Genomic DNA, 16,564 nt, shown 5'->3' on the forward strand with positions numbered 1-16,564 from the left:
AAACATTTCTTTGTGTAAAAAAGCTTTTTACCATGTTTAGGAGTATTCCTCAGAGCCAATTGTTGTGTTATTTGGGGGAGCAGATAGTATGAACATTTTTACATGACTACTCTCACTTTCCAAAAAAATTATGCCGTTGACACCTCCATTGGCAGGAGTTCTATTAGAGTTCTATTGTTCCATTCATGGGTTCAGGTCTCTGATCAAATATCACCTCCTCAGAGAAGCATCATTCCCTCCCCTGAAGAAGGAGATTCGAAATATTTAGCAGTAACCATCAGAAGAGACTGAGTCATGAGCATCAGCAGAATGTCAGCAGTCTGCCTCTCCACCACCCCCACCAGACCTTCTTCGTCTCTTTATCATGCTTTATTTTTATCCATAACACTTTTTCTTTTTTTCCCCCCCCATTTATTTATTTTATTACATTTTAGGTTTTGGGGTACATGTGAAGAACATGCAAGATTGTTGCATAGGTACACACGTGGCAGTGTGATTTGCTGCCGTACCCCCTATCACCTACATCTGGCATCTCTTCCCTTGCTATCTCTCCCCAGCTCCCCACCCCCCACCATCCCTCCCTTATTCCCCCCAACTGACCCCAGTGTGTAGTGCTCCCCTCCCTGTGTCCATGTGTTCTCATTGTTCAACACCTACCTATGAGTGAGAACATGCGGTGTCCATAACACTTTTTCTTTTCTGACATATTTGTTTGTTATTTATCCCCTTCATTGGTATTTAAGCTCCATGAGAAGAGGAGTCATTACTCTTTTTGTTAACCTCATATCCCCATATGTAGAATGGTGCCTGGCACAATAAAGGCACTCACAGTATTTTAGATGAATGAAAAAAATGCATTGACTTTTACTTAAAATGAAAATACTCTCTTTAATACTCGTTTCCTTGTAAACCTGATGCTCTATAGGCAATGTTACTTAACATAATAAGTTTACCAGTTTTGGTAAAATATCTGTTCTTTGTTTTTTTTTTGGGGGGGTGGGGAGATCTTTGTGAATTGGTCCAGTTGAAAAAGGATGTTCTATACAAATCAAATTGTACCTCCAATTTTAAAGTATGGAGAGCTGATTTGAAACCTCAGAAGTAATATTAATCAGGAGCATAATCCATCTCTTTAGCTACCTCTATAAGGACTACAAAGTTCATCATAGTTCCAATATGATACTTCTTGAGATACTATGACAGCAGATTCTTATATAAAATCAATGCAAACATTTAACAGATGCATGTTCTGCTCAAATTATACAGTGGAGATCTTACTGAATTTTAATATTTCTTATCTGAAAGCCTCAAATCTGTTAGTACCTACTATGACAGGCTATTTCTGTAATACACAAAACTTGGAAACCATAATCTCTTTATTAGCAGATAAATTTTACAATGTGATATTAGAATTGAATTCTGTTTAAAAATAGTGCATCAGAAATTTTAAGCACGAATTTAATTAAATTTAACTCTTTAGGGAAAATGAGAAATCTGCACATTTGTCAAGATAAACAAAACAAAATATACATTTTAGTTTTCTAAACCATAATTGACTATTATCATTCATTTGCTAATTGCAAGATATTCTGGTACATTAGAGGTCTCTTCCTCATTAGTATGATGAGTGTGTTAGAGAAGGTGGCATTAAATGTTAAGACAAATAAATGTAAGATACTACACCAGTTTTAAGAATCTAGACATCCTTGACATTGAATTGTAGTTACCAAGGTATTTTTTTTAAGAAAAACATTTTTTAAAGAAAAATAAGATGTGGGAGTAGGAAAAACTGTGGGTGTGAAGTTGAAACTTCTTGTTACATACAAAACATTCTCATCAGTCCATCAGCTGTGACATATTCTAAGCAGGCCACAAGAAACACTGACTTTAGAAAACTGTCCCAAATATACTAATTTGAAATATTTTACTTTTGGATGAGCCATTCCCAGTATCTCTCAGATTTCTGTTATCTTGCTTCACTCCTAGGAGAGTTGCTTTAGTTCTGAATTACCCACACAAATAGATGAACTGATGCAAGTGATTTTTATCCTCATTGCTAATTTATTTAATGAAGCCTTGTAGTGAAAACTATAAGCCTTAAAGTTCTTTATGAAAAATATTAAAATAGCAGTCTGTTATAGCACCTTTACTTCAAGTAACCTAAGAGACTTAGGAAATTAAAGCTGTGTGTTTCCTGGGCTTTTTAGAGAATGTTAAATGAAAACAGTTCCACATTTTGTCTATATGGCATTCTAGTTCTAACTTCAAGGAGATACATACAAAGATTCAATAAACTACCTAGAGAAGAAAATTAACTGTTAAAAAAATTTACTAAGGCCTTTGAGGAAATATTGACAAAACCAATGAGAAAGATTGACAACAAGGGTAATCACTGTGTATTCACAGTCACTCACCCTCTAGGGAACATTTCAGCAGCAAATTATATTTTCCAAAAACAGCCGGACAATATCTTCTGTACTATAGGTGACTCTTTGAAACTCATCCCATTGAGAAGCAGGGTGTATGGTCCCTCCTCTTGAATCTACGGAAAAGTGATGCTATGTGACTTCCAAGCCCTAGTCATAAAACAGAACACAGCTTCTGCCTGTGTTCTCACATTCTGGGAATGTTGGCTCCTGGAGCAGCCCCACCATGCTGTGTCAAAGCTGCACAGCCATGGAAAGACCCACGTGGAAGAAACCAAGGCCCTGGCCCACAGCTCCAGATGAGCTTCCAGGCAGAAACATTTTGTCGGCTATGAAGGCAAGCTGTCATGAAACAGATTCTCCAACTTCGTATCAACATATCTCAAGTGACACTACATGGACCAGAGACAAGTTGTTTGCACTGAGCCGTGCCCAAATTATAGGTGGATGAGCAAAATAAGTGGCTACTGTTTCAAGATACTACGTTTGGGGGTAATTTGTTACACAGCAATAATAACTAAAGCACTTCGTATACTTCAAAGCCTAAAATGCTAGAAACTGTATTTCCCAGACTCCTTCACAGCTAGGAAGTATGTTCCACCAAATGCAGGGAGTCATAGGTCTGGAAACACAGACAATATTATTTTACCATGCATTATAATGTAATATTAAATGATTACCTAAAAATGAGTTCTCATGTTCTTTGCAGGGACATGGATAAAGCTGGAAACCATCATTCTCAGCAAATTGACACAAGAACAGAAAACCAAACACTGCATGTTCTCACTCATAAGTGGGTGTTGAACAATGAGAACACATGGACACAGGGAGGGGAACATCACACACCGGGGCCTGTCATGGGGTGGGGAGTTAGGGTAGGAATAGCATTAGGAGAAATGCCTAATATAGATGATAGGGTGATGGATATAGCAAACCACCATGGCACATGTATGCCTGTGTAACAAACCTGCAAGTTCTGTACATGTACCCCAGAACTTAAAGTATAATAAATAAATTTAAAAATGATTTGTCATGTATTTGCTCATGCTTTTTCACTTGCTGGCTACCATGTAGATACCCTTATGCATATTTAGAAGACAGAAATTCACAGTAGCCTTCTTCCTGCCCTCTTGGCCCCTGCTGGTAAGCAAGGTGATAAAGATATAATTTTTCTGCAACAGGATCCTAGTAGCTAGTATCGGAACCATGGCAGTAAGAGTAGTTGCTTCTGATTCTAGCTTCCCAATCATAGGACCCTAGCTACGTGTATACACTCTTGGTCTTCGTGCCTTTTATGATTCCTTTCTTTAAAATACTTAGAGTGGTTTATGCTCCCTGCTCCAAATTCAGCAAACTGGAAAAGAATTGACTAAATGATGCTATGACCATCCAGTCATTTTTCCAAGCATCTTTTCTTCTACTACTGCAGTAGTCTTAGAATATGTCTTCTTCCAGCCCTTTCCCCTTTCCCTGACTCATTCTCAACACTCAGTCTAATAAATCTTTTAGAGGCACAAAGCTGATCCTATCAGCCCCCTGTATTGTCAACCATGAAGTCACCTAAAACTATGGCTATACATTGATTTTGATAGTCAGGGTTGGCTCAAACTCCTGCTGATGCTCTTTACCCACCCTCATGTTTTGGGAAAATTTTCACACTATCTCCAAGAAGCAACAAATCATAGAGAAGAATGTGTCTCTTTAGCATTGCCATCCAATGTTAAAACATAACCTAAAGCTGAATTATATACAAGCCAAGCCTGTAACAACTTTTCCTTATCTCCACTTCCACCTTCACCACATCTTCATACCATGGCTTTTAAAGTTGTCAATACTATTCCACAATCTATGTATATGGCAGAATTAAATAATTATACCCTATATAGCATAATTGCTTTATATATAATCATAGTTTGTAAGGTTATAATTATATATTGTAATTATATATATAGTTATACATACAATTGACACCTCTGTTCAGAAATTATATATAGTAACCATTACCTATATATACAAAACAAGCAATTATACTATATAATTACATACAATTAAAATTATATATGTAACAAATTTATACAATATTATGTTATATATGTTTGTATATATGTAATTTCTGCTATGGGTTAGGCACCATGATAGGTGTTGAAGATAAATAGGAGCCTATTGGAATCTTAATTTGGACTGCTATAGAAGCAGAACCTGTGACAAGAATTCAATGCCTTTCAGTAGGACAAAGAGTCAGGGAAGGAAAGACAGCTGATAGTGGATGTAGTATAAGTCAAGTTCCTCAAGTGGATAACTGGAATATAATCCCTTTGTAGAATTCTGGGAGCCAGTAGAAGACATATCCACATCCAGGTTATCCTATCCAAAAACCTATGGAGCTAGCTGATTGATACATCAACTCCCACGGGTTACTGGCTGGCTGCAGAGAACGGAGGTGGGGAAGCTCACAATTCCTGGCATTTCTGGGCTGCTGTGATCATGGGTAGAGAGCTTTCACTGTCAAAGAAAGCCTTCAGGCAAAGAGAGGCTGACAGTTGGAAGTTCAAAGGTGTGCAGTGAGATGGTAAGGCGAAGATTTGAGTGCAACAGGTGTGCTAGAAATAGTTTTGCCCCTATGGTGTATGACTTAGTGGGGATTTATTTATTTTTTAACCTTGGAAATGGAAATCAAAGACTGCTTTTATCAATGCACTAATAGACCTACCCACGATTTGAAAGGGATGATAATATTAACACAATCATTATCATCAAAGCAAATTACAATGCAAAGGTATCTGAAATGGTTTTACAGTTATATGATGACTTAATAAATCAAGGAAACTGATTGCTCTGAGTGGCTTCTCTCGGCGGGGATTTATTGTCTCTGGCCCTCACCTACCAGTTGTCAGCAGCACCCTGCCCTGAGTCTGTAACAACCAAAAATCTTCTACATATTTTCAAAAGCCTCCAGTCAATGAGATCACAGAGTCATCTGTGTTGCGAAAAAAAAAAAAAATCGTATAGGGTTCTTTAAAAATACCTAACTCACACTTGCAAATCCTCAAGGAAGTAACCTCTCAGCTACAACTGAAAAAGAGGACTAGGAGTTAACTAGGTGAAAGTTCTGGGGGAGATGAGTATCTTGGTTTAAAGAAACATTATCAGAAAAGGCTCAAAAGCAAGAAAGAGCAAGCCTATTCAAGGAGGTGAAGAAAGTTCAGGAATTGGATAATATTTTGTAAGGAGGTGGGCAGTGATGAGATGAGACTATAAAGATATACAGAGGGACGTTTACGCAGAGCCCTGGAGGCTCTAAGAGGTCTGAACTTTATCGTGGGAGGAATGGGGAGACAACTGAGAGTAAGAACATGACCATATTCGCAGTTTTGAAAGATCAATGTGTCTACTGTGAGGAGAATGGTCATTAGCGGAGTAATTCTGGAGACAGGGAGGCCAGGTGAAAAACTGTCACAATGACTCACATAAAATATAATAGCAGCCTGAAGGAGACAAGTTGTTTGTGGGTAGAAAGACTTGCATGGAGCCAATAAGTTTAATAGAAAAGAGGAAGAAATCCTGATTTGGTGAATGTGGAAGTGACAGAAAAGAGGGCATCAAGGATTATATAGAGGGCAACTAGGGTGATAGCAGTTGCCAGTTCCTGAAATCAGTAATCACACAGAGGATTCATTTAGGGGACCTAGTGTGGCCCCATTGAGAAACACAAATTTATAGTATAAGCTGTTAAATTTACGTTGAGTTTAAGAATTCTTGGAACTATCTGGACAGAGATGTCAAGTAGATAGTTGTAGAGATAATCTGAAGCTCAGGTGAGAAAGTTTGGGACTGATTTAAGACATAGATGGTATTCAAGGCCATGGGTAGGATGCATGCATCCAGAGAGAACACACATAGAAAAAAAAAACAGGTCAGGAAAGAAATCTGAAACACATCAACAATTAACATATGGACAGATGAATAAGAGGATGCAAAGCAACACCATCTCCATTAAGTATCTTATGTAATGAACTATTTGCACAATTCTCACCAGACTCATAGTTCAGAACTAAATAGAATCACTGTGCCAGTCAAATATTTTCAACATTTCAAAAGTATTTTAACAATCCATGCCCCTGGGAATTGCTATTCTCTCATCTTTTCTGTTGGCCTTCCCTAGGTTTTACAGTAACCATTTCAGTTTCTTTCTCAGCTCCCATTTGGCTTCTACCTTCTTTTAATTATTTCTCTCAACTTAAGAAGAACAAATCTCCATTTATCAATAGTCTGCTATTAAGGCGAGCATGTTTTTTCTTCGTCTGGGTTATGAGGTTTCTATGGCGGCTTGTTTTACCTTGTGCCAGCTTCACTGTGAACCAGGCCCAGATTATTGGAGCCAAAGGTCTGGTTAGTTGGGCCTGGCAACAGTCCAGAATCGCTGCCAATATAATAAAGAGGAGTGCAATATCAATGCAGCTTCACAAGGCTCTCAGGCTGGACGTGGGATTCCCAGGGTTGATGAATTTGTTAGCAGGCGATGTAGCACACATTTTCAACTAACATGAAACTAGAAGGTACTAGAAACCTTCTATTTTACTACACTGACAAATTGGGGGTGATGTAACTTCCTAATTCAACAAGATAGGACTGTGTTTTGTAATTCTTGTTAATTAATGAAAATTAAGAATGGGCATTAGGACTAAAACAAGATTGGAAAAAATAAGTTATCAGATGAGCTGTTGGTATAACAAGTATCATTCCAGAACAGCCAGGTTTTCTCACTGGATTCCTTTCACTGGAATTCAGATCTGGCAGATGTAGTTCTGCAAACAATCAGCAAATGTAAGCCATTATAAAGAAAGCTAATAGTATACAAAATATAAAGATAAGATTATCTACTTTGCACAGCTGTGCAAATTGTGCATTGCATCTAAGGGTGAACTAATCATATCATAGACATTGAAGATTTCTGTATTTATTATGGCAATTTTCCATTAGAGGGTAAAGTGTTTTGTGCTAATAAATTGTACATTTGGTAACAATTTTTTGACCAGTAGCAGTGTCTTAAAGAAGGAATGCCTTGTTCTAATTTTCAAAAAGACACCATAGAGGCTAGTGGTGGCCCTAAGTTAGCCATCCTAGATATTTTAAAAATCAGGGTGCTCCCAAATTTTATCAAGTATTTTGAGTGTTTCCAAATGATTACCAAATTTCAATATTAAGTCTTGTCACCTCAGGCAAGTCATTTAACTTTATGAGGCACATTTTCTGTTGTGTAAAATCAGAGGCTTGGCCAAATGATTGTTGTGGTTTTTTTTCACCTCTTCAACCACCTTAGGTAGCAGATAAATCTATGACTTGTTTAAGCAGCATGGATCTTTGAGGAGTCTTCCAAAGGTATCCAACAAATTGAAAAAAAAAATCAAAGTTAAAATCTCATTAACTTCAGGCAAAAACTGTATTGTAAAAAAGGGAAGAACAACCCACTCGTGTTTTAACATCTATTAAGTGGCAAGCATTTCTCTTCCACTTTCTCATTAATTTTTATAATCATCTTGGGAGTTACTGTTATCCTCATTTCATAAAGTAGAGAATAGCTAGTATGTTGTAGAGCCGATCAGAGTCTAGTATGATCTAGTGTCTCATTAATCTAGAACAAGGAAAAATGGATAACACTAATATTGGTATTATCTAAAAAAGAGCAAAAGAGGCAGAAAGATCTGAAAGATGTGAGCATTAAGTCTACCAGAATGGTAAGACCAGAGATCCACAAACTGGCTCGAGGGTCAAGTCTGCCTATCACTTGTTCTTACAAATAAGGTTTTACTGAAACACAGCCATACACATTTGTCTATGTACTGTTTATGGCTGCTTTCACAATATATAAGCAGAAATGAGCAGCTGTGATATCTTTATTCAGCAAAACCTAAAATGTTTATATCTGACCTTCACACAAAAAAAATTGTGGACCCCTGATAAAGGTCTATATTCATATGCTTATAACCATAATCTGCTCATTCATTCCCAAACCTTATCACCACCACCTTTATCATTAAAGGTTCTGCAGGAAAATTTATTATTGAGGGATAATGTAGTGTTTAATTACATATAGCTATATTCAAGCGTACTGACATTGCCTTTTCTATGACCACCAACACTAACATTTGATCAGCTCTACAAATCAAATGCCCTTTAATTCTCATTGTCATCATAAAGCACAAACCAATTAATTACACTGAGAACTAACTAGGTCCCCTTTTCTACACAAGGTGCTAGTTTATGAGTTCTCAATTAATCTGGGCATCGTTTCAGAGTGTGAAATCAATATTATACAAGATGTATTTCCTAATCCATTGAGTTGAATTGAATGTCATGGTAAGAAAAAAAATTCCACAACAAAATGTTTTTACTTATTAATAGATTATTGATCTTCATATATTATCTGTGATAGGTGGGACCAGGCCTTAATCAATTTTGATTGTTTTCAAATAGCAGGAGATGTTTTCTCAACTATCATATACCTCACACATAGTACCTGCTTCTGTCGAGGACAGAATTAGTTTCACATGCCAGGATACGAGCACAATTTGTGAAGGTCAAACAGGTGCTTACTTTGTATCTCTAAAGGCAAGAGATTTTTCCCCAAGAAGCAAATAAACAAATTGTATTTATAATTCTTTTATAACAACTTGAGATAAAATCCACATACCACACAGTTCAAACATTCAAAGTATACAATTCGTAGTTTTTAGTACATTCAGAGTTGTGCCACCGTCACTACAATCAATTCTACAACGTTTACATCACCCCAAAAAGAAACCCCATACTAATCAGCAGTCACTCCATTTTCCTCTCCAACCCCTCAACCTAACGAACCACTAATCTACCTTCTCTCTATATACATTTGCCTGTTCTGGACATTTCATATAAATGAAATCATATAATATGTGGCCTTTCGAGTCTGGCATTCTTCACTTGGCATCTTTTCAAGGTTTGTCTATGTTGTGGTGCACATCAGTACTTCATCTCATGTTTTATTGCTGAATAATATTCCTTGTATGGATATGCCACATTTTGTTTATTCATTTATTAGTTGATGGAAATTAGGGCTGTTTCAATTTTGGGTTATTATGAATAATTCTGCAAAGAACATCTGTGCACAAGTTTTTGTGTAGACATTTGTTTTTATATTTCTTGAGTATCCACCAACAGTGTACGAGGGTTCCAATTTATCTGCATCCTTACCAACACTTGATATTATCTCTTTAACTACATAACTATTCTGGTAAGTATAAAGTGATATTTCATTGGAGATCTTATTTGCATTTCCTTGATGGAAAATGAAGTTGAGAATCTTTACATGTGCTTATTGGCCTTTTGTATATCTTCTTTGGAGAACTGTAAATTCAGATCTTTTGTCAATTTTTAAAAATCAAATTATATGCCTTTAACTGTTATTGCAACAGTTCTTTATATATTCTAAATACAAATTCCTCCATTAACTAATACATGATTTTAAAAAATTTCTTTCTGTGAGTTGTATTTTTGCTTTCTTGATAGTGTCCTTGGAAACACAAATGTTTTTAATTTTGATGATGTCACATTTACCTATTTTCTTCTTTTGTTGCTTGTGATTTTAGTGTCATTTATTTAAGAAATCATTGCCTAATTCAAAGTCAGGAAAATTTATGCCATGTTTTCTTCTTAGATATTTATAGCATTAGCTCTTACATTTAGATCTAAAGTCAACTTTGAGTTAATTTTATATGCAATATGAGGTAGGAGTCCAATTTCAATATTTTGCATATGGATATCAACAATTCCAAGTACCATTCAATGAAAAAGAATATCACTGAACTGTCCTAGCACTATTTTCAAAAGTCAGTTCACCATAAATGTGAGGACTATTTCTAGACCTTCTTTTTTTTTTCTTTTTTTTTTAGTCTGGGTCTAACTCTGTCATCCAGGCTGGATTGCAGTGATCCAGTTACAGCTCATTGCAGCCCAGAATTTTGGGGTTCAAGCCATCCTTTCACCTCAGTCTCCTGAGTAGCTGAGACCACAGATGCATGTCATCACAGTCAGCTGTTTGTTTGTTTGTTTGTTTTTGTAGAGATGGGATCTCACTGTTTCCCAGGCTGGTCTCCTCACCCCTAGCCTTTCTGCCTCAAACTTCTAAAGGGTTGGAACTATAGGCACGAGCTACCAAGCTTTGCTACTGTTGAAAATTAAATTGTTTTCTTAATATCATTTTTTATTTATTCCTTGATACTGTATCAAAAGATAACCAATTTCTGTATATTTAATCCTGCATCCTGTGAATTTGCATTATTTCTAATGAATAAATTCATTAGAAGTAATGAATTTATTCATTATTTCTAATGTTTTGTTTTTGTAGATCATGTCTTTGGATTTTCTACAGATTTCCTTTGGATTCATATGCATAAAATCACCATATCATCTCCCATCTCTACTTATTTACACTTCTTCCTTTCCAATCTTGATGTCTTTTGTGTCATTTTCTTGTCTACTTGCCCCTTCTTGACTATCCAGTACAAGTTGAATAGAAATGGGCAACACAGACATCCTTGTCTTACTTCTGATCTCAGGGGGCAATAATCCAATCTTTCACCATTAAGTATGATGCTAGCTGTGGGTTTTTCATAGATGTTCTTTATCAGGTTGAGGAAGTTTTCCTCTATTCCTAGTTTATTGAGGTGTTTCATTTTGTTTTGTTTTGTTTTGTTATTATTGTGAAAGGGTGTTGTATTTTGTTAAACACTTTTTCTGTGCCTAATGAGGTGATCTTGTAAACTGTGATTCAGTGTTATCTATTCTCATTTCCAAACACTCAAGAGAAAAGTATAAGGAACTACATTTACTAAATAAATTGTAACTTTACAAAAAGGGCATAAAATAGCATTTTGGCAAAGACACATACATACATGAGTCTCCACAAAGAAGGTGTCACCCTAGAAGCAAACTCAGAGTCAATGAATTCTTGGAGGCCTAGGCATTTTTTAAGTAGCTGCTTAAATGTCCCTTAGTAAATTATTACTTAGTCAACACTTTGTAAGGAAAAGGAGTCAATTTTAGATTGAAAGAACAGCTGGACCTAGAGATACTGTAGGAATTTGTACACTTACCTGCACTAATTACTACCAAGACAATCAGAGAATAAAGTAAGAAGTAAAGTAAATCTGATTGGTCAGCTTAACTTGCTAATGTCATTTTTTAAAAAAAGTCAAGACACCAACAGAATAAGTTATAACAAGTTTGATTATATGGGCACAGGTACCTGTTAGTATGGCTGAAACACAGAACCTGGGCACTCTCATTAGAGGACACAATAATCCCAACTTTTGTCACTTACTTCTTCGCTGATTCCTCAATAACTAAGTTGGTCATTTAATTTGACATTAGCTGATATGCTATTATACATGTTTTCTCATCATTTCACATTTATATGCTTTGACATTTTCTACTTCCTTCATTCTTTCTCAAGGGCCAAACAGAGGCAATGCTTATTGAATGTCTATGTGATCTTCTAGTGCGAGTGGAGAATTGAAATTTGTATTCCTTTAGTCTAAAATATTTATTGAGTATTAATAATATGCTGAGATACAAAGACAGTAAAACTTAACCTACATTCTTGAGAATCTGGGGTGAATATCTTTTTTTAGAGTTACCACTCTCAACATGACCAAAAAAAAGGAAAGAAAGGAAGGAAGTTGCCATTACCTGGGGACCATCTATATGGTAGCAGCTTTATGTATTATATCAGTTAAGTGTCACACAGCTCTATGAAATAGGGATGGCAATACCCGCTTTAAAGAAAAGGAAACTCTTAGAGGTGCTGAGTAACTTGCAGCCCATCATGCAGCCACCTTGCAATTCAGCTAGGGTGGAAATCAGGTCTATCTCCAAAGGCCACATGCTTTACTCACCACAAGGGGACCTCCCAGGCAGTCAGCACTTCCATCTTCTAAGACGGCTCACTTTTAGTGAATGCCTGTGTTATGCTCAAGAGCAACGACTTGATGTCCCCACACCAAATGACTTGGGGTGATATGGAGACAGACTCAGTCCTCAAATGAACAGACTTACCATCAAGCAACATTTTGGCTGCCATGGCGGTGGGTAACCCCACAGTTTTAGCCATGGCTGAAAAGCCATTGATGTCCCCATAAACCACAAGATCAATCGTTTTATTTTCTAAATGTCCAGAAGGATGTCTGATTCCGAAGCTGTCTCTCATCACAATCATATCTTTTTCTTCAGGGCCTTAAAACAAATAAAGACAAGTAAAAATGCCACTACCATTTCAACTCAAATCTTGTAAATCATTTTCTGCTTCTGCCCTTCTGGTCTTACAAGTTTTCCCTCCTTTTATATGTGATCACTAGACAATTATTTACACAGCTTTTAGCCCAAAGTCAAAGTGAAAAACTCAAGGAAATTAGAACTGTGATCTCATTCCTTTATCCAGGTTGGCATCACTGCACCCTTTTTACAGACACAAAAGCACTGCTATAAAAGCCTTTTACTATGCTTCAAAAATGCTTCTTTGGCATTTGCCTAATGCTTTAAAAATAAAAAGTAAAACTATTTTTTCCTTTCTCATATTAACAAAGTTCATTTTTGCCTAATAATTCTCGAATTCCTCCCCCTGAAGAAAGAGTCCAATTGCCTTTTTCTTTCCATTCCTGCTGCTTGGCGCCAACCCTCCAGTACAATTATCTGCACTGACTCTACCTTATGATTCTTCTTCAGGTATATTTATCTAATATTTCATGGCCTACCATAGGAAAGCTTCATGACCAAATGCTTGGAGAGGGCATCCACAATGGACTCCGCCTGAGGGACCTGTTCATCCCCAAGTAAGCCCAACCTGAAAAGCACAAGAGAGGGCTGCATTAGTTCAAGTCCTATACATGTTCTCATTTGGGAAGCAAAAGGGAGCTCCTTGAATTTAATCTTGAAAGGGAAGAATTACAAGATAGTAACTCAAGTTGTAGATTCTCCTAAAATGTAAAATTACAATAAGAATAGCAATGTTTTAACCTTCAAAATCATCTCCAGACTCACCCAGCCACTGCTTCCTGGAGTAGGGCAGAGATAATGCATTGTAACCCCATGTTCTTACACAGCTCTTTATAAGTTATAGGTTAGTTCTCCAACATTAAGTGTACCAGCAGGATGCCACAGAGTCGTATGAAAGAATGTTTTAAAGTAATATTCTCTGACTACTCAGAGAATCTCCTACAGGAAAGCAAAAATATCCCACTTTGCTTGGGAATTGAGTGGTAAAGTGTTTCCAGATAAGTACTTCTCAAATTATAATTGTCATTGAACTCCTGTCTTTATCTATTCTTTATGCCCACATGAACATGGCACATGGTAATGTCTCTACCCACATTAGAGCAACAAATTAATAAAAGACAAATGTAAAATATTTAACTTTTGTTTGAGTAGAAATTAACAATCATTGATCCAACATATTTTGCTCTAAGTTGAGTGGTGGGTGCCTACCATTCGGCAGCCTCCAGCTGGGTATTGTCTCCTCCTAGTTTCTTAAGAACAGCACCCTTCAACACGTTGTGTTCAGAGGAGGGTGAAATCCCAACTAGGTCACACAGGAGTTCTTTCTGGTCAGAAAAATAAAGACAACATTTCTAAGTCCCTATCAATTTTTTTTTTAATTAACTGAAAAATTATCTTACTAAAACACTGAACTTTAAATATACCTCAAATTTTAAAATTAAAAATAATTGAAAATAGGAAATTGTAATACATACACGTACATACACACATCTGCACACCTATAATTATTAAATGGATGCTATGCCAGAATATTTCAGCAATAAAAATGGGTCTTAAGATCAACTCAATACAAAACAGATGGTGCAATTCTTACCACATATTTCCTGCCTTTGTATATCCTATCATTTTTTTTTTAACCCATTCTCCCCCTACCCTCCAGCAGTCCATTTTGACCAGGATAAAGTGGAAAAGGCTTACTGCAGTGGTTGCCAGCAGCAACTCAGGTTCTTTTGTAGGTTCAAGAGATGAGAAAGACCTTGCAGGTAATAAAATCTCAAAGGAAGAACATTTAAACAGTCACCAGTTTTTTCTACTTTCAAAACAAGACTTTTTCTAGGCTCCCAAAGGAAATGCTATGCTCTAGATCAGGAGTCAACAAACTGGCTCACAGACCAAATTTGTCTCACTATCTGTTTTATTAAATAAAATTTTATTGAAATGCTGTCATGCTCATTGATTTATGTATTGTCTATGGGAGAACTGAGTGGTACTGACAGAGACCATGTGGCCTGTAAAGTCTAAAGCATTTACAATCTGGTGATTTACAAAAAAAGACCATCCCTAAGAATGCCTGCACCAACCTTCCCAAGCCAGCTGCTTCAACCCAGATTCCCTCTGTAGACATTTATTCACTCCTATCCAACAAGTAAATTTGTGAAAGGTAACACTTAGATTCACAAATGCACACACACACATACACACACACAAAATGAATGCAAAAGCAACTGGCTAACACAAAGAAATGATGAATGCTTGAGGTGGTAGACACCTCGTTTACCCCTGATGGGGTTATTACACATTGCAGGCCTATTTCAAAATATCTCATGTCCCCCATAAATATATATACCTAGTATGTACCCATAAAAACTTTAAAAAAAATTTTTTTAAACTAGCTAGCAAGAATGCCAAAACCTTTTTGAGATGGAATGGAATTAGCAACATTGGTCCTTTTCTCCTTGTGATACATTTCTGGCATTTCTATTGGAATATGGGCACACTAGTTTAAACTGAATGACCAGCTGGTAAGGAGCTAATTCTGAGCAGTTAGTGGAAGCTCTACTTCACATTCAGTCCCAAGCCTCCAAAGTTCATTCCAACTCTGAGGTCTTAAGATTTTGGTACAACAGATAGATGCAAAAGTTCTGTAACTGAAACTCAAATCACTCATGGTTATAAGAAGCCAAATGAGAGTGTTGACAAAATTTGGAGGTTGAGAATCCAGTTCTGTAATACACTACTAACTCTGCTGGATTCTCACTTTCAGGAAGCCCAAGTGACTCCCATCACTGGGTCACCTCTTAGACAACTGGAAGAGACCAGAGCTTAATGCAGAGAGCAAATGCATCTCTTATCGCAGCTCAAGGAGCCGTCAAATGGTATAAGTTGCTACAGGAAACAGGCCAGCTACGTGTCAGCACCACACCCTCTCTATTCTTCCGTAACAGTGAAGAGAAAGGGAACTTTGGAATTAGGATTTATCTTCCTGCATATAAGCTAAAAAATGGGTTCTTTTGTTGGTCCAAAGCAGAATTCACCCCTGACCATTTCAGAAGTCATTTCTGAAGAGCAGCAGATAGCACATAATTCCAGAGTCACTCACCCAGCTGAGAGGGTTGGCCTCAGGTCTAAAGGCAGGAAACGCTTCTCTGTTTATAAGACCTAATTTTACAAATCCATTCAAAGCTTTCATATATCCCTGAAACAAGAATTAAAAAGCAATATATAAAAGTTTTCTCTTCCAATAAAAAAATAAAATATGTTTGAAAAGAGGGTTCTATCTTTGTAACTAATTCAGAAAATAAGTAGTTATATTGATGATACGAAATGCTACAGCTCTTTTAGAATTTGTCTAGCAGGATTTCCTATCTTTACGGGAAACCCCTCCCCACCCTCCACCAAAAAAAAAAAAAAAATTGACAATCTAGATACAATGAATTTCAAGCTCAAACTGAGATCAGTAGTGTCGTAACAATTGCACTGGTTGGTCTTTAATTCTGTTTCTCCGTAACATGTGAATGGAATTTCCTGGCAGCATAAGGGCAAATTTCCTTATATGTTATATGCTGTCAGCTCAGTGGAATATATTCAATACAACAGTCAGTTGAGCTCTTTCTTATAATGGAAGGAGGAACTTGTAAGAATATCCTGCTCAAAAGATAATCCGTTCTACTGATTAAAGCCATTACCCCCAAGATATATGGGAAGCAGAAAAAGTGGTAGGAATCAGAGAGATTTTTTTTGCTACTCCGATATAAATTCCTCATATGTCCTTCATTGTCTCAAAAACAAACCTGAGGTCCTTGGTATATTATGTAAAATCCATCACAATATGC

The 16,564-nt window shown here is 36.7% G+C and overlaps 1 protein-coding gene and 1 non-coding gene across 2 annotated transcripts in view; one reads left to right on the plus strand and one right to left on the minus strand.

The window, feature by feature from the left end:
- Positions 1-9,072: 9,072 nt before the first annotated feature.
- The window catches only part of AASS (aminoadipate-semialdehyde synthase), a gene marked incomplete at its 5' end in the record, with an annotated part of 25,295 nt that continues 17,803 nt past the window's right edge, over positions 9,073-16,564 (minus strand). The window contains 4 exons of the mRNA XM_017513892.2: positions 9,073-12,692; positions 13,211-13,299; positions 13,941-14,056; positions 15,832-15,927. Coding sequence (XP_017369381.2) covers positions 12,394-12,692; positions 13,211-13,299; positions 13,941-14,056; positions 15,832-15,927 — 600 coding nt within the window. The remainder of the gene's footprint in view (positions 12,693-13,210; positions 13,300-13,940; positions 14,057-15,831; positions 15,928-16,564) is intronic.
- LOC119468849 lies at positions 16,054-16,114 on the plus strand. Its single transcript, XR_005197619.1, has one exon. It is a non-coding gene; the product is annotated as a U7 small nuclear RNA (small nuclear RNA).

The sequence above is a fragment of the Cebus imitator genome, unplaced genomic scaffold (genome assembly GCF_001604975.1).
Source record: "Cebus imitator isolate Cc_AM_T3 unplaced genomic scaffold, Cebus_imitator-1.0 Scaffold508, whole genome shotgun sequence".
NCBI lineage: Eukaryota > Metazoa > Chordata > Mammalia > Primates > Cebidae > Cebus > Cebus imitator.